Source organism: Physella acuta, unplaced genomic scaffold, assembly GCF_028476545.2.
Source record: "Physella acuta isolate Inbredline_101_S28 unplaced genomic scaffold, ASM2847654v3 ptg001164l, whole genome shotgun sequence".
Taxonomy (NCBI): domain Eukaryota; kingdom Metazoa; phylum Mollusca; class Gastropoda; family Physidae; genus Physella; species Physella acuta.
Window position 1 is genome coordinate 72,968 of NW_026732681.1, and position 19,986 is coordinate 92,953.

At 38.2% G+C, this 19,986-nt stretch overlaps 1 protein-coding gene across 1 annotated transcript; it reads left to right on the forward strand.

Annotated features, from left to right (window-relative positions):
• Positions 1-5,056: 5,056 nt before the first annotated feature.
• Positions 5,057-10,632, forward strand: LOC131956640 (placenta-specific gene 8 protein). Its single transcript, XM_059321168.1, has 4 exons — positions 5,057-5,082; positions 6,304-6,451; positions 8,459-8,598; positions 10,339-10,632. The coding sequence occupies exons 1-4, from the start codon at positions 5,062-5,064 to the stop codon at positions 10,513-10,515; spliced, it is 486 nt and encodes a 161-aa protein (XP_059177151.1). The 5' UTR covers positions 5,057-5,061; the 3' UTR covers positions 10,516-10,632.
• The last annotated feature ends 9,354 nt before the right edge of the window (positions 10,633-19,986 follow it).

Consider the following 19,986-nt stretch of genomic DNA (forward strand, 5'->3'; position numbering starts at 1 on the left):
TGAATAAACATTGTATAGTCGTCATTTCCTAAGCCATAACTAAGTCCATACTGTAGTTGTATTTTTGTGATACATTTAACAAAGATACAGGACCACAAATCGATTCTATAGATGTGTTAAATTACGTCTCTACATAGGCCATTCTAACTTTTCCCAAATGGCAGTGGCGTAGGCAGGGGGGTTAGGGGGGTCATAACCCCCCATATCATTTTTCTCTATATATTTTGCTATTTTTTGCCTTGGTGTCACCCCCCTAAATGGTGTCACCCGGTGCGGTCCGCACCCCCCCCCTCCTCGATACGCCTCTGGCTTTAGCGAGAGTATTGTCGGGCTTTGAATGTGTGTAACGGATGGGAGGTAACTCACAAGTTCTTAGAGCCACCTACCTACCTACTTTGTTTAACTTGAGACGAGCTCTTTTAACTTATTAAATATTTACGCTATGATTCGAGTGGGGGTATTGATAAAGGTGGGGGGGGGGGGATTGATGAGGGCTAGCAGTAAAAGGTGAATAAATATTAAAATGAAAGAAGCGCTTTTTTTTTTCTTAACAAACAGTCAAGGGAAGATTGTTAGCTAAATCTTCATTGAATGAGACATAGTTGCCAGATGAGCAATCATAATGCCAAAATTATATTGTAATGTTAGTTTCAAGACAATTGCTATTACTGGTAAGAATAGAAATTGCTACAGTTTAAGACAATTGCAGTAAAAGATGCTAATGTAATAATGTGGCGAACAAAAGCAATCACATGTCTGTTTAACAACTCAATGTCAACAAATCATAAAACATTTCGCCCACTACCTTACGTATTCATAACTGACATTGATTATTAAGGCTCACACATTCTTTACATTAATGGGGCAAATTATTAACATTAGTGGGGCTCACAAATTGTTTATACTAATGGGGCTTACAAATTATTTACATTAATGGGCTCACAAATTGTTTATACTAATGGGGCTTACAAATTATTTACATTAATGGGCTCACAAATTATTTACATTAATGGGGCTCACAAATTATTTACATTAATGGGCTCACAAATTATTTACATTAATGGGGCTCACAAATTATTTACATTAGTGGGGCTCACAAATTATTTACATTAGTGGGGCTCACAAAATGTTTACATTAATGGGGCTCACAAATTATTTACATTAGTGGGGCTCACAAATTGTTTACATTAATGGGGCTCACAAATTATTTACATTAATGGGGCTTACAGCTTCCGGAGGGGTGATTACTAAAAGTACATAAAAGAAACACCGGTTGATAATATTTTTAGCATAAAAGACAACTTAAATTAACTGTAAATCAAAGGTATTAAAAATGTGATGCATTTTTAGCGCAATTTCCTTACAGGAATTGCGATTATTAACTCGTCATTTCTGGATGGATGTGTGTCCGCAGCTTTAAGTCGTCTTTAAGTCGTATCTCCTCCTCAACGAAGCAATATCGAGGACTAGTTCCAAAGCAAATATGTTAAGCAAGTTCCGAGGATGATTGTGGGCCAAAAAAATTCCCGGAATTCCTTCCTGGATTTCCCGGAAAAGCCTAAAAACCTCGTAAAAAAGCAGTTTTTGGCCCATATCTCGACAACCAGACCACTTAGCGACTTGAAACATCTACCAATCGATTCCTGCCATAATTTAGAACAATATTGCCGAAGAACGTTTGCAAAAATATCCTTTCGTTCGGTCACAAAAAATTAATTAAGGAAATTGCGCTTAAATTGTCACTAGACTTTTTATTAACTTGTTTTCTTATTTGTACCAGATCTAAATCTAGTGCAGGTGAAAGAAAAATGTTATTTTAAACGTGAATCCGTAGTATATTTAATCAAGTATTACGGTTTATTAAAGTATTACATGTTTCAGTAATTTAGTCTTATATTTCTTCTTAATAAATATATTTTTTGCCTATGTGTGAGTGTACGTGTGTGGATGTGTGTGTTCGAGTGAGTGTATTTGCGTGTAATATAAACCATGTGTCACTCACCTAACGTCATGTTCTGCCCCCTGTGTTAAAATTAACCCCTTCCCCATACTCTCACGCCTAGGGTCACAAGTATGTGTGTTGGGGGGGGGGGGGGGGCTGGAGCCAGAGGCGTAGCGACCCTTCCCGGCGCCCGGGGACAAACTTTCGATTTGCACCCCCCCCCCCCCCCTCGAGATTTCGATTTGCACCCCCCCCCCCTCAAACTTTCGATTTGCACCCCCTCTACCTTTCCATTTATTAATCCAACCCATTTTGGCGCCCCCTATGGTCGGCGCCCTGGGACATATGTCCCCCCCGCCACCCCCCCTCGCTACGCTACTGGCTGGAGCGAGTGGATTACCTTCTCCCCCAATCAATACCCCCCCCCCCCCCAAACAACACACACACACACTACTAGTAATCCATATTCCCGACCGTAACTGCGTTAAAAAAAAAAAAAACCTGTCCATTGAAATGTAATATCTCTCTTTTAGTTAATTTTACATCCTGCTGCTACTTTTGCTATAATACACCCCCCCCCCCCACACACACACACAAACACCCTCTGTTTAATAGGCATACAATACGTTTTCCCGCGCACCGTACACGCAAGCCCCGTTGTCGTACTGTCGTTGGCTGGTGCGTGTTGCGTGTGTCACGCGCCATTGATCACCAGTTTTAAAACCTGTTGCGCTTGGGTTCAAATGGTTGCAGTTTTTTTTTTAATGGTGGGGGATTATAAAATCTTGGTTTAAAATTCTTAATGCTGCTGCTTGCAAGCCTATAAATAGACATCAAGTCAAAGGTTATTAGTTCATAAATTGACAGTCTTACAGGTAAATATGGTTAGGCATTAGTCTAGCCTAATAGTTTTTTGCATGTTTTTTTTGTGTAGAGTGCGTACCGCTCGTCTGTATGTCAGTTATTGCTCGTGCAAGCACTTGATGACTTATTCAGAAACGGTGAGTTTAATTGATCAATTACTAATTAGTAGAATTAATATTTTCAATGAAATGTTTCCAATGAGATCGACAATTAGCTTGCAAAATTGTACTGTCGTAGTAATTGGTTATTGATGTGTTCTAGCTAGGATGTTATATAAGATGGTAAAATTGTGTGGGGCCATGTTGTTATATAGGATGGTAAGATTGTGTGGGGTCATGTTGTTATATAGGATGGTAAACTGGCCAAGATTGTGTAGTGGCCATGTTTTTATAGGGGATGGTCAGATGGCCAAGATTGTGTAGTGGCCATGTTTTTATAGGGGATGGTCAGATGGCCAAGATTGTGTAGTGGCCATGTTGTTATAGAGGATGGTAAGATGGCCAAGATTGTGTGGTGCCATGTTGTTATATAGGATGGTCAGATGGCCAAGATTGTGTAGTGGCCATGTTTTTATAGGGGATGGTCAGATGGCCAAGATTGTATAGTGGCCATGTTTTTATAGGGGATGGTCAGATGTCCAAGATTGTGTAGTGGCCATGTTGTTATAGAGGATGGTAAGATGGCCAAGATTGTGTGGTGCCATGTTGTTATATAGGATGGTCAGATGGCCAAGATTGTGTAGTGGCCATGTTTTTATAGGGGATAGTAAGATGGCCAAGATTGTGTAGTGGCCATGTTGTTATATAGGATGGTAAGCTGGCCAAGATTGTGTAGTGGCCAAGTTGTTATAAGGGATGGTAAGATGGCCAAGATTGTGTAGTGGTCATGTTGTTATATAGGATAGTAAACTGGCCAAGATTGTGTAGTGGCCATGTTTTTATAGGGGATGGTCAGATGGCCAAGATTGTGTAGTGGCCATGTTGTTATAGAGGATGGTAAGATGGCCAAGATTGTGTAGTGGCCATGTTGTTATATAGGATGGTAAGATGGCCAAGATTGTGTAGTGGCCATGTTTTTTATAGGGGATGGTAATATGGCCAAGATTGTGTAGTGGCCATGTTGTTATAGTGGATGGTCAGATGGCCAAGATTGCATAGTGGCCATGTTGTTATAGTGGATGGTAAGCTGGCCAAGATTGTGTGGGGCCATGTTGTTATATAATTTGGTAAGCTGGCCAAGATTGTGTGGAGCCATGTTGTTATATAGGATGGTCAGATGGCCAAGGTTGTGTAGTGGCCATGTTGTTATAGGGGATGGTAAGATGGCCAAGGTTGTGTAGTGGCCATGTTGTTATAGGGGATGGTAAGATGGCCAAGATTGTGTAGTGGCCATGTTGTTATAGGGGATGGTAAGCTGGCCAAAATTGTGTAGTGGCCAAGATTGTTTAGTGGATATGTTGTTATAAGGGATGGTAAGCTGGCCAAGATTGTGTAGTGGCCATGTTGTTATAGTGGATGGTAAGATTGCCAAGAATGTGTAGGGGCCATGTTGTTATAGGGGATGGTAAGCTGGCCAAAATTGTGTAGTGGCCAAGATTGTTTAGTGGATATTTTGTTATAAGGGATGGTAAGCTGGCCAAGATTGTGTAGGGGCCATGTTGTTATAGGGGATGGTAAGATGGCCAAGATTGTGTAGGGGCCATGTTATAAGGGATGGTAAGATGGCCAAGATTGTGTAGTGGCCATGTTGTTATAGAGGATGGTAAGCTGGCCAAGATTGTGTGGTGCCATGTTGTTATATAGGATGGTAAGATGGCCAAGATTGTGTAGTGGCCATGTTGTTATATAGGATGGTAAGCTGGCCAAGATTGTGTAGTGGCCATGTTGTTATATAGGATGGTAAGCTGGCCAAGATTGTGTAGTGGCCATGTTGTTATATATGATGGTAAGATGGCCAAGATTGTGTAGTGGCCATGTTGTTATATAGGATGGTAAGCTGGCCAAGATTGTGTAGTGGCCATGTTGTTATAGGGGATGGTAAGCTGGCCAAGATTGTGTAGGGGCCGTGTTGTTATATAATTTGGTAAGCTTGCCAAGATTGTGAATTGGCCAGGAGTTAGTTTATTTGCCAAGTTGTTTAAATCCGCCTGAACCGTTTTTTTTTTCAGTTTTATTTAAACATAAAAAAAAACACTGCATCATTAGATTAATCGCTGTATTTATTTTCTCCACGGGTTCAGTAAGCGAACACGGAAAATGGATTACGATATTCAACAGGTAAATTTTCTTTATAAATAACACTCGTTACTTTTTTAAAAAATATGACCTTGACGTTAGACGGTCAGTCATCCATCTTCTGTGTAAGGAGAATTATGTCAGGGCTGGCAGTGTGTGCATCGCGTCGATATGCGTCTGGCACAGGTTTCGAACTCATGACTTTCAGAATAAGCAATCGCGGCCTGCCGCTAGACCACACCGCTCGATAATACTCCTAGTAATATTAATTGAATCATTTGTTTACAAATCTTATAAAATCAAATTTAAATTTCGATTCAGTAGAATAACAATAGACACTGAGCAGTTTTCAAAAAGAATTTTAATCCAAAAAATGTAATCTAAAAAATTGTAATCCAAAAAATTACTGTTAATTTAATTTAATTAAAAATTAGTTATGCTTAAAAAAAACTTTGTAAAAGCAAAACACTCTAGCTAGCGTTGACAAGGAAGTGTAAACTCAACAGCTCAAAGTCAAAAAAACAGGCTAAGGGTCTCCATAAAGCAATTCAAGTTCTAAATAGAAGTCGTACGCCCACCCTCTTCCTTTTGCAACATTTTAATGTGCGCTCGGTCAGTGTTAAGTAGCTGGATCCATTTTAATTTTAAATGACAAAATCAAATTTTAAAACAAACGCCAAAATAACGGTGAGAACTCAGCGTTTAACGTCACTATTTCTACAGTAGTTACCAGGTCGGGTGTTACCTGGTGCGGTAATTGGTAGTGTCACGACCCCCCTCCTTTCCCCGACCCCCGACGTCCCCCCCCCCACCCCCGACCCCCGTTTCCAAACATTTTGTATTTTCGGTTTGGTGTCACCCCTTTTCACCCTTCCTACTATTTCATTATTTTAATTGGATAAAAAAAAATTGACACTAATTTTTTTTTTCTTTTTGGTGTCTCCCCTCCCCTTTCCCCTCCTTACTATTTCATTATTATATTTGGATAAAAGATTGATTTGACACTAAATTGAACAATTTATCTTTTTTTTATATCACCCCCTTCCCCCTACTACTTACTATTTCATTATTTAAATTGGATAAAAGATTGTTTTCACACTAAAGTGAACAATTTTTTGGTTTGGTGTCACCCCCTTCCCTCCTTCTATTTCATTATTTTAATTGGATAAAAGATTGTTTTCACACTAAATTGAACCATTTTCCGGCCTTGGCGTTTACCACATTTACGGACGACCCTAAAGTAAAGCGCTGTGTTATCTCCAGCCAACAGTGGTCCAGCAGCCGACAGCAACACAGCAGACGACATCCATGAACACCATCCACATCCAGACGACGCCAGCCTTCGCGCCCGTCAAGCCTCCCAGAAACTGGAGCTCTGGAATCTGCTCGTGCTGTGATGACTGCGGCATCTGTATGTACTGTGTTTCTTTCAGGCATTTTTCTCAGACCGGGGTTGGGGGGGGGGGACTACGGTTAAAATGTATATTTTTTTAATATAACTAACTTTTTTTTAGCGCAATTTCCATTCTGGAGAATTGCGTTTATTAACCCGTCATTTCTGGATGTATGAATGAATGGATGGATGGATGGATGTGTGTCCGCAGCTTTAAGTCGTATCTCCTCCTCAACGAAGCAATATCGATGACTAGTTCCAAAAGCAATTATGTTAAGCAAGTTACGAGGATGAGCATAGGCCATAAAAATTCCAGGTTTCTTTCATGTATTTCCCGGAAAAGCCAAAAAACCTCGAAAAAAGGCAGTTTTTTTGCCCATATCTCGGCAATCAGACCACTTAGCGACTTGAAACATGTACCAATCGATTCCTGCCATAATTTAGAACAATATTGCCGAAGAAAGTTTTCAAAAATATCCTCTCGTTCGGGCACAAATTTTAAAATTACATAAACACCTACAAACCAATCGTTCTTCTAGCTTGAACGCACCCCAGCATTATACGTCAGAGCTATTTTTAGATAACATAAGGAAATTGCGCATAAATGTCACTAGACTTTTTTGATTAACTTGTTTCTTCTTTGGGGTGGGGGGGGTGAACGTGGCAATCAGGGAGTGGGGGAGGGGTGTTGTGCCCCGACCCCACGGAGAAATGCCTGAAAGAAACACTGGCAGAGAATGGAGATCTGTCAAACTCTGCACAAGGAATCACGTCTACATCACAGTTCTCAATACCACGCAAAGAAACTCTTATTATACTAGATACCCGCTAGGTAGTGTGTCACTCCTAAAGCACTCCCGTTATTCCTTCGCAAAAAAAATGTATAGGCAAGAGGGCTTCGTTGGCGTGATGAGGTTAACTATGTAAAGGCGTGAAATTCATTGGGCTCCGTAATAAACATGTAATCATATTATTTATAGTTATTAAGCAACCGACATAAACGCCTAGCTGGTGTGACTATAATAGATTTTGAGTTGTAAACTTAAAGACAAACGGACAAGCTATTAATAGAAACAATGCTATAGGTGGTATCAAAATAGACATTGTTGACAACACCGGGCGTACAGCTGGGTGGGTCTGGCTCAGTTCCCCCCCCCCCCCCCCCCCCCCCGAAGAAAGTCTACCACCCCCCTCCCCCCCCCCCCTTCTCCGAGAACGAGATGGAATTTATACGGTAAACATATACTTTTACTTTTGTCCGCTCCCCCCCCCCCCCACCGAAAATGTAGTCCGCCGCCACCCCCCCCCCCCCCCCGCCCCCCCCTCCGAATATATCAAGTGCCCCCCCCCCCCCCCCCCTCGGAGAAAAAAAGTTTGGAAGAAAACACTGGTCTGGGGGTGTATATAAGCAGCGATACTTTTGGGTATGTGTGGATGATGGAACGATCGCAGGCAGGGAAAGATCGGGCGCTGGAATGGAGAGAGATTGAGAATGGATTGAACGCAGAGACAAGTGTTAATAGAGCGTGAGAGACGGAGTGATATAGTGTGTGGACCAGTGTTTCTCCCAGACTTTATTCTCCGGGGGGGGGGGGGCACTTGAAATTTTCGGGGGGGGGGGGAGGGGCGGTCAACATTTTTATTTGGGGGGGGGGGGGCGGACACTACTAAAAGTGTATGTTTATTACATAAAATCCATCGCGTTCTGGGGGTGATAGACTTTCTTCGAAGAGATGCCTGTAAGAAACTCTGGTGAGGATTTGTGACAGTGGAGGTCTGTTGAGATTCACCTAATTATCTGAACTGTGATTATTCATGAAGAAATAAAGTATTGGAGTCTCGAACCTGCGGTCAGAGCGTGCTTCTTTATATCAGGTGGGTGGATCGGTGCTAAATGAGGTGTCCGCGGGCGAATACCTACAGACAGGTGGTTATACGCCTCTGTATTAACAATTGAAGAATGAAGCGGCTGTTATGTCATTAATTATGATCCTCTCCCCTCCCTCCCCTCTTTCTTTAACGCAGGTCTCTGTGGCACCTTCTGCCATTGTTGCCTGCAGTCGCAGAACGCCGCCGACCTGGGCGAGTCCTGTTGTCTGTTCTGCTGCGTCCCCGGGGCGGGGACAGCCCTGAGGGTCAAGTTAAGGATGCAGGAAAATATAACAGTAAGTGACAGAGAAGCAGAGGCGTAGCAGGGGGGGGGGCGGGGGTGCGGACTGCACCGGGTGACACCATTTAGGGGGTGACACCAAGGCAAAAAATAGTAAAAATATATAGAGAAAAATTTGAGGGGGGGGGGGTGCAAATCGAAAGTTCGAGGGTTGAGGGGGGGGTGCAAATCGAAAATTGAAAGTTTGTCCCCGGGAAGAGTCGCTACGCCTCTGGGGGGGGGGGGGGGGTGACACCATTAAGTGCCGCACCGGGTGACACCCGACCTCGCTACGCCACTGCAGAGAAGTAGTGATGGTAGGGGTGTCTGTGAGGTGTGCTTGCTGGAAATATTCAGGAGGAGTAAGATATATATTTGTAGGATTATGCTGATGATGGTACAAAATGAAATGTGTGCGGTATACTAGGGAGGGGGAGCATAGGGTAGGTAGACGGAGAGAGGGTGAGGGTGAGTAGGAGTTAACATTTGTGATGATATAATACATTATTTTTGTTCTCTGTAAATTGTAACGTTGGAAATGATTTCCTGCCATATTGAAACCTACAAGACAGGACTTGTTTTGATTTTGGAGTTTTCTCTCCTGGATGAAATTGTTATCGAGCCTCATTTACCAGTGGGTTCGAACTCTGGACTTTTTGGTTTACCAACACTCCTGAGCTTTACCGTCTCAACGACGCCGACCAATATAAAAAAAACAACTAAAAAAGCAGGATCAGAGGCGTATCGAGAGGGGGGGGGGATATATAAGTCCCCGGGCAACGACCCTAGAGGGCGCCAGAATGGGTTGGAAAAAAAATTAAAAGCTCATTTTAGCTGCAGTTTTGCATTATAAATATGAAAAATTTCCGCGGGGGGGGGGGGGGGGGGAGGGAGGGAGGGCGCCAAATTGAAAAGTTTGTCCCCGGGCACCATGAAGGGTCGCTACGCCTCTGAGCAAGCAAGATGGTGTTCCAGATTATTAGCAACGAGCCGACCCGCGGCGTATCATACTCCGCTATTTAATTGTTTTTTTTTTTACTTTTCAGTAATTCATAATTTGTGAATTCGACAGTACCAATGCTGCCACTGAAAATATTTGCTTTAAAACACTAACCCCCACCCCCTCCCCCCCCCCCCCCTTTTCCCCCAACACCCCCCCCCCCTCTCCCCGTGAAAGCAGCCTCCACTTAAATACCTCCTGTAAGTTTAAAATCGTTTCAAACTAAATTATCTGCCCCTAATAGCCGTCACTAAACTCAACTCCACGAATGTAAACATAGCGTGAACCACAGCTCACCAGACCATGTAGGGGTGGGGTGGTAGGGAGCGCGCTTACAGCTTGTTTTCTAGCGTCTCCCAGAAAAGAATTATATATATAGATTATTGTAAAATTTCAGTGGAAAAAAAAGAAGTAAAGGTGAAGTAGAGTTTGTTTCCTTGACCTCAGGGTAATAGTAATATCAAATGTAGGGGTGAATCCAGGAGCGTCATACTGGAACAAGCTGTGGATTTGATCTCGAGACTTTCGGTCGCAGTCGTGCTCTCTATCGCCCGACCACGCCATCCCATATATATATATATATATATACATATATATATATACATATAAATATAAATATATATACATATATATATATATATATATATATATATATATATATATATATATATATATATATATATATATATATATATATATATATATATATATATATATAGTTCAGCACCTAATGTCTAATGTTGTGTTCCCCGATAGGGATCAATCTGTAACGACTGCCTGCTGGAAACGTTCTGTGCCCAGTGTTCGACGTGTCAGCTAGCCAGAGAACTGAAGATAGTCAGACAGTACCGAACGATGAGTAGCGGAATGACAGACCAAGGGGCGGTGACTGTGTCCATAAACTCTTACGATCAACAGACAATGCAATATTAAAGAAAAAATCTTTACAAAGGGCGGTAACCATAAACTCGTTACTGACACGTTTGATTTTTTTTTTAATTGGTACAAAAAAAATCATAAAAAACTTTTTAATAACAAGCTTTTATGTAATAATGCACTAAAAAGTAGAAAATAAATTATACACTACTATTTAAATTACTATAAAGAAAAGCGTGGGTCACTTTAGTATCTATTGGATACCTTTACTAATATTTAGGAAGAGAACCACGCTTTTCTTTATTGTAATTTAAATTGTAGTGTATCATTTATTTTCTACTTTTTAGTGCATTATTACATAAAAGCTTGTTGTTTAAAACGTTTTTTAAAAAATATTTTTACATTACTAATAAAAGCTTGTTATTAAAACGTTTTTTTTTTTAGATTTTTTTTTTTTTGCGCAGCTATTGGTCGTGATGATGCGCTTTTGCCGTGATAACGCATGTGGATAGAACTGCCTACTAATTTGGTCAAAATTTTAATTAAACCACAGAAAATTAATCAGGCGACCAATCAAATAAAATTTTAATGTCACGATGCATTGTCTTCATGTCTTGACCCACGTACCAATTACGAACCGTATCTGTCAGTTAGAGGTACCTGCAATTTCGCTCGGGCGTTTCGATCTAGACAGACAGACAGACTGACGAAAGAGGAAGTGAGTTAAATAAAAGCTTGTAAAAAATCATGAATTAATTGGAAGATATTCTGACACTTTGAACTAATGCAAATTTTCGTCAGATCTTAAGGGCGACAACTATGTAATAAATTGTTTAAAGTTGCTTTAGTTATAGTAGAAATACGTTGTATGTTGCTTTTTTTTTTCTACATCAAAACTTAATAAATATTTTTGTTTTAATTATGATAGTGTATGTTTTTGTTCTATAAAATTTTAATTAGTAAAGAATAGTACTTGTTTAGTTGAAAGAAGTAGGACTACTCATACTTGTAGGTCTTGATTTTCGGATATATATATATATATATATAGTATATATAATATATATATATATATATATATATATATATATATATATATATATATATATATATATATATTTAAGCTATACATATACATACACACATATACGCATATACACATATACACATAGATATATATATAGGCCTATACATACATATATACATGCATATATATATATATATATATATATATATATATATATATATATATATATATATATATATATATATATATATATATATATATATATATATATATATATTGTATTTATAATAAGTAGTAATAAATAATATTTATAAGAAGTAGGACTACTCATAGTTGTAGGTCTTGATTTTCGGATATGTATATATATATATATATATATATATATATATATATATATATAGGCTATACATATACATACACACATATACGCATATACACATATACACATAGACATATATAGGTCTATACATACATATATACATATATATATATATATATATATATATATATATATATATATATATATATATATATATATATATATATATATATATATATATATATATATATATATATTTATATTTATATATATATATATATATATATATATATATATATATATATATATATATATATATATATATATTATATATATAGATATATATATATATATATATATATAGACATATTCATATACACATATATATATATATATATATATATATATATATATATATATATATATATATATATATATATATATGTATATATATATACATATTCATATACACACACACACACACATATATATATATAAATATATATATATATATAGATATATATATATATATATATATATATATATATATATATATATATATATATATATATATATATATATATATATATATATATATATATATATTGTATTTATAATGGAATTAATGTATTCAGAGCATCATGCGACAAGGGTGTTGCTATAATAATTAAAGGGGACCAGTGGTAAAGCGTCAGACTGCTAGCGCGAAAGGCTAGAGTCCATAGGACGCTCTGAGCCCACCCAGCTCTCATTATGCCAAGATCTTCGAAACATCTGCCCTTGGTGTCTTGGTCGCAGATGATGATGATAGTAAATAAAATAACTAGCTACTTGCAGCAATGGTTTAAGGGATATAAAGGCCACAGGGCCCCTTAGAAATGTTTAGTCATGGGCCCCATCCAAGCCTCATCCGCTAAAGCGTATATGCGTATTCGTTATAGAGTTGATCGTTAGATGTGTTTGAAAAGGCTCAACGCCCTTAGTAAATAGCGGGTCAGTTTGATTTTAACGTAGTATTAGAAAAAAATTTTGAGCATGGGAGGTAAGAATGTCCTGCATAACTTAATATTTAATATTCAATGTTATGTCCCCTAGACCAATACAATTTTCGAGAAAGAGAAATAACTGGTTTGAGGTCAGACAGTTTAAATAACACAGTTTCATGGACAGAATAAATGTGTATGTGTGTATGTTTATTAAACTATTTTAAATATTCTTGCTGTGTGTTCTTTGTTTAAAATTTATTTTACGCGTATTTATTGTTTTGCTTTTTTTCAAAGATAGATTTTTAAGCAAAAAAAAACTTTTTATCAAAACAACTTTTTAATGGACTTGTTTATTGTTTTTTAACGTTTTTTTTACGGGTTACCTCCCTTTATCTACTATTGCCATGACTCATAACATTACGAATATTATTGGTAATAAGATTCAGCAAACTTTTCATCTTTTTATTTTAACATCATGTTACGTGTAATGGGTCATTAGTGTTTTGGTTTTTTAAAAATTCCTTTACTTAAATAACCAATTCGACGTGTCGTTTTGTTATTACCGTATATAGTAATTTGTAATGAGACGTGAGTGTGTACGCATCGTTTATCGGGCTTGTGTGGTAACAAAATGTACTACTAGTCGTAAAGGGGCCCTTTTTCTTTGTTTCCCTATCTACCCCTGCTTGGACCCTGCTATATGCTGGGTCAGGTGTAGTAGGGACCTTGTGTAATGTCCTAGTCTAGTGAAACAAGAGCATACTTCAACAGGGCATGAGTTTCAATATCTATATATATATATATATATATATATATATATATATATATATATATATATATATATATATATATATATATATATATATAATTCTCTTCTGGGAGACGTTAGAAAACAAGCTGTAAGCGCGCCGAGCAGTCCCCTCTTTTCCTCTCTAGGCATATCGCAACAACACCCACCCCTACATGGTCTGGTGAGCTGTAGTTCACGCTAAATGTTTACAATCGTAGAGCCGGGTTTAGTGACGGCTATTAGGGGCAGATAATTGAGTTTAAAACTATTTTATACTTAGGGGAAGTAACTAAGTGGAGGCTGCTTTCACGTGGGTGGGGGTGGGGGTGGGGGGGGGGGGGTAGGGGTTGGGGGAAAGGAGGGTTTTAGTGTTTTAAAGCAAATATTTTCAGTGGCAGCATTGGTACTGTCGAATTCACAAATTATGAATTACTGAAAAGTAGAAAATAAAACAACTAAATAGTGGCGTATGATATGCCGCGGGTCGGCTCGTTTAAAAATAAAATAACTCGTTCTACTGTACCGCACAGTGATGTTTAAAATGTGTTCAACTTCACAACTTTACACAGTAAACAGAGGAATATTATGTACTCATGGTAATGAAGTTGCTGTACAGGGGCCCTTGTGTAGGCTATCTCGGCCCCGTTTTAAAGGGGTCCCAGTATACCGGGGCCTTGCTTTGTTTGGGGCCTTAGTTTGTACGGGGCCTAGCCTGGCTAAAGGTGAACACGATCATACTTTTACTAGGGTCGACTTTAAAACACGTTCGTACAAAAACAGCATTCAGTTACGAATTAGATGGTATAATATTCAATAAAGAACTGGATTGCTAACTAGGTAGCAAATTGAAGGCTCATTTAGTCACAAATTAGAGGGCACACCCCATAACAAACTGAGGGCACATTGAGTTTCTTTCTGACCTTTTTTTCTGTGGCGTGGGGGTGGGGGGTCTCTTGAAATGTCGGACAGTGGTAAAAATATATACTTTCAACATAAAGTAATTTTGGTTTCTAATTCAAAAGAGAGGGGGTGATGAATGTGGTTCGTGTGGTGGGAGGATCTGCAAGCCTCATCTCCCCCCCCCCCCCCCGCCACCCCACGCCATTCCCACCCCAACCCCGAGAGATGCCTGACAGAAATACTGTAAATAAGCTAACACAGCTGAATTACACTTTCCCTCTTTTAAACATATCTCAGGTCCTTTGTGTGAAGTAACTTATATGGGGTAGAAACACATTCAAACAAGTCAGAATACATGTGCACGATCCATAATGAAATAATAGCTTATTTATTTCAAATATGCCACTTTGCTAAAAACAACATATACGCCCAAATCCTTCCCCTCTTATATTTATTTAAATTTCCAAGCGTATGTGTACCCAAAAAAAAAATACTTTGGTACGTATTTTTCCCAACGCTACACAAAACTCTTCAACTGAGCTTATTACTAGCTGTGTATCACTATCAGGAGGTTAAATTTTTCCACTGGTTCGTTTCGCCACCTTTTTGCCGCTGTTGTTTTTTTAAAAACAACCACAAAAGAACTAGGTCAGGGAGATCTGCCTTACGCGTTATGACGTTAGTGTTTTTTTTTTTTCCTTGTCTTTGTATTTTTTTCAACGATATTAAAAAGCGCAAGACTGTTGCAATTACATTCATATAATTAAAAAAATTAAAAAAAAAAAAAAACAGAAAAAATAAAATTATTTTTTTTCTTTAACCTGGTTCAAACGTGCAAAACATACTGTTATTTAATTCTTTTGAAGAAGGAAGGTCAACATGCTTGCGTCAATATCTAGGACTGTGAATGTAACGGCATGTTCGTTTGTTGTTTCAGGGACACCCACGTACGAATGGTCAGATTACATGGGGGTGGAGCTCTGGGGGCGGGGCAGTTTGGGCACACCCAGAGGGGTGAGAAAGTATTTCACGCCGCGCGGATTAAATTAGGATTATTGTCAAGTCCTGGTGATTATATGTAAACTGTTGTCGTCATGGTGATTATATGTAATCTGTTGTCGTCATGGTGATTATATGTGATTAATTGTCAAGTCATGGTGATTATATGTGATTAATTGTCAAGTCATGGTGATTATATGTGATTAATTGTCAAGTCATGGTGATTATATGTAAACTGTTGTCATCATGGTGATTATATGTGATTAATTGTCAAGTCATGGTGATTATATGTGATTAATTGTCAAGTCATGGTGATTATATGTGATTAATTGTCAAGTCATGGTGATTATATGTAAACTGTTGTCATCATGGTGATTATAATGTGATTTGTCGTAGTCATGGTGATTATATTGATTTATTGTCACGCCATTATGATTAAATGTGATATGTTGCCATGGTGATTGTAGACTACTAATTGTAACGTCATGGTGTTTATATGTGATTCGTTGTCGTCATGGTGATTATTTGTGATTAATTGTCACGTCATGGTGATTACATGTGGTTTATTGTCAAGTCAGGATGATTAAGTGTGATATGTTGTCACGTCATAATGATTAGACATTATTTGCTGTTATGTTATGGTGATTGTAGATGTCTTATTGTCACGTCGTAGTGCTTATATGTGATATATTGTCACGTCATGTTGATTGTAGTTGACCTGTTGTCACGTCATAGCGATTGAAAACGATGTTGTCACGATAAAGGCCTCAGTGTTCCACCATTTTCTCACCTAAATTGTCAGATCATTTTGAATTTGTCTGACCCTACTTAACCTGCTTTGCTCTCAAAGCTTAAACTATAATACAGCTAAAATGAAACTATAATGCAGGGGTCTCCAAACTTTTCAGTCCGAGGGCCGCATTAACTATCAAATTTCATTTCGGGGGCCAGTTTGTTCCAGGCATGTCTTTGATTTTTCTGGGCAAAGTTCCTCAGCCATCACAAACAAACGATTTTTCCTTGGACAAACAATCTCAGCGGGCCGGATGAGAGGACTTCGCGGGCCGCATCAGGCCCGCGGGCCGTAGTTTGGAGACCCCTGCTATAATGCAACTATTTCAACTGAATATCATATTGTGATTAGAAGAGTTTCTTTCGAAGTGAAAATATCTCACACATTGGACTGGCCATTTTAAACCTACACACGACTGACCATTTTAAACCTACACATCCACACCGGACTGGCCATTTTAAACCTACACACTCACACATTGGACTGGCCATTTAAACCTAACAACTAAATATTGGACCGACTGGCTAACCTCTACACCTAACATTTTTTTTAGCATTAACCAGCTGGAACCGTAATTTGCAAATATATCCGATCTTGTCGGCTAACTTCAAACACTCTCACACAGTATTAGATACCTCACACACATACTCACACACACACTAACACACACACACATCCCCCATGCTAGGTAACTCCATTTACGTGATTTTTCATTTATTTTAACTACCATGCTAAACTTTCATTTCGCCTTGTTACATGAACTCTACTTTACCTGCAACAAAAAGCAAAGACTAACATGCGATTGGTCAATGTTATCATACAATATGTTGCTATGTTTATACATTTTGAAATGAAGGCGAGAAAGGATGGGGTGTATTTTTCCTTAAAACATAATATGAAAAACTAAAAGACCACCACACCGCATACTGTAACATTGTATGAACCCCTTCATTCGCCCACATACACTCACACACCCCAAGGAAAATGTGCTTCAAAAGTAAAGAATCATCTTTAGACCTAGTGATACATTGGGCAGATGAAGTAGAGTTCATGTATTTCTTGACCTCGGTAGATGAGGGTAATGTGTGGTCTGCACTTTTCTAAGCCACCTTTACTAGGTACCCATCAGAGCGGGGGGTGGGGGGGGGGACTCAGGGACATTATACCGACTTGAACCCGGTTTCGAACTCGAGACTTTAGGGTTAGCAGCTTAGCTTCCTACAGCTTCGGCCGTCATAAAATGTAATTTTACACCTAATCAATTGTTGGAAATTATAAAATTTTTAACAAAAGAGAACCCCATTATTTTTACAGAAAATCCTTCATAGTCTTCATCAGGACCAGGGGCGTAGCGAGGGGGGGCGGGGGGTGCGGACCGCACCGGGTGACACCATTTAGGGGGGTGAACCAAGGCAAAAAATAGCAAAATATATAGAGAAAAACTCGAGGGGGGGGGGGGTGGAAATCGAAAGTTTGAGGGGGGGGTGCAAATCGAAAACTCGAGGGGGGGGGGTGCAAATCGAAAGTTTGAGGGGGGGTGCAAATCGAAAATTTGAAAGTTTGTCCCTGGGAAGGGTCTCTACGCCTCTGGGGGGGTGACACCATTAAGTGCCGCACCGGGTGACACCCGACCTCGCTACGCCACTGATCAGGACCAAGTGAATATTTATTTTAATTCAGTTTAAAGAAACACATTGTAAGCTGCTATACGTAATCATTCAAACATTCATAGCTAGCAGAACTTTAGAAGAAAAAAAAAGGTGTATTTAAAAAAGGCCGATTAAATTATTAATTGCTAAAATGAGTAAAGAGAAATTTGAAGACCGATTCAAACATTGATTGCAAAAAAAATGTGTCTAGAGAAATTTAAATAATAATTGAGGGGACGGCAAACCCGAGAGTCGCGAGTTCGAATCCGGGTTTAAATCAGTGGAATGTCCCTGAGTCCACCCAGCTCTGATTGGTACCTAACTTACATTAGGGAAACAAGGGCAGCTGGGCATAGTACTGAACACATTACCATTCATATGCCGAGGTCAATAAATCAGATGAACTCTACTGCATCTGCCCCATGTGTCTTGGGCACGAACGGGATTAAAAGAAGAAGAGAAGATATATACTTGATGTATACCATCAACCTCACCAATATAGAACTTTATACCACCCCATACGCTTTTGGTGTTATAGAATTTTTGCACGAAAACTAGATTATGCTGAATTGTAAATTTGCCGTGTAGTGTAGTAGATACTTTATAATTATATTCATTTCACAATATTGAAAAAAAGTAGATTATTAAAAGTAAATTATTATATACACTTCATTTTAAATAAAACATGAAAATAATAATAATCTAATATAATAATAATGATAATAATAATAATAATATTGACAGTGATGATGATGAAACGTCTTGATTTATTTGACAAGTGTAATTAAAAGCTGAAGTATGAGTTTGAGATATTACAAAAGTAATTACCCAAGAGGATATTTGCTGGGTGGGTTGCATATTTAGGAAGGTTACCCTAGATTTATTAAAAATTAGAATTTCACGGGAAATGTAAGTGGAAAACGCAATGTGGGTGTGTTATTTGATTTGTACTTTACGTTGATTTTTATCTTTAGGGCGTCTTGGGGATTGTGCACTATGTGGGCATAAGGTAGTTCAAATTTCGCGTGGGACGGTTTGATCTAGATCTAGGTTGCATAATTTCTTTTGGGTGTAGCTGTTCTAACGTGCACGATATTCAAATTTGTCTCAAAACATTTTATTTCTCTTTCAGGCTTATTGTTGCTTAATGCCCGGTAGGGCTACAACCATATATGGCGTGTTACCTTCCGAAAATTAAAGTTACACTTAAATTTATTCACTCAATTGAAAAAAAATTAAAGCATAATACGAAATGACGCGTTCGTGACGTAGCAATGACGTAGGTCTGCACAAAGCAGGAAGTTACCCGCGCGCGACGGTGTCAAAAGCTGTCGCGTCTGAATGTGGGTCACGTCTGCCGTCTGTCGCGGGTAGCCTAGTGAAATAGCAAAAACAAGCCAGTCGGAACGAGAGTTCCCCTGCGTGACGTCATGAGTGAAGTGTTTTCCAGCTGAAGAAATTATTAGCAAATGTTTTAACAATCATTGACTTTTGATCAGTTAAAATCGTTTGAATCAGATCTACTGGCATGTTGAGGATTGTTAGGGGGAAAATTGAACCAGACACATTTGTTTATTGTATCCTCAATTGTGATGGAGGCGTGGTCGAGTCGGCAAAAGCTCATGGTTGATAAATTCGAAAATGTCTCGAGTTCAAACCCCCTGGCAATATAAGACTCGATCCCTTTCAACACTAAAAATTTAGAACGAAGAAGAAGTAGACATTTGTTTATGTATTCTACATTTGTATGTTCTTTGTGTATATAGGTATATATATATATATATATATATATATATATATATATATATATATATATATATATATATATATCAGTTTGTGTGTATAATTTAGCAATCACTACCCATACCCATATAACATAATATAGAATAATAAAATAACAGCCGTTATCAAATTGTTATATTCCACATTTGTATGTTCTTTTGTTCTTTGTATATATATATATATATATATATATATATATATATATATATATATATATATATATATATATATATATATATATATATATATATATATATGACTTTGTTTGTATAATTAAGAAATCATT

What these genes read in the sequence shown, in the direction of transcription:
- LOC131956640 (XM_059321168.1), top strand. Translation starts at nt 5,062, where the DNA reads ATGGATTACGATATTCAACAG. An exon ending in TGGATTACGATATTCAACAG is followed by an intron (nt 5,083 to 6,303) that starts GTAAATTTTCTT and finishes TGTTATCTCCAG; the next exon opens with CCAACAGTGGTCCAGCAGCC. An exon ending in CTGTGATGACTGCGGCATCT is followed by an intron (nt 6,452 to 8,458) that starts GTATGTACTGTG and finishes TCTTTAACGCAG; the next exon opens with GTCTCTGTGGCACCTTCTGC.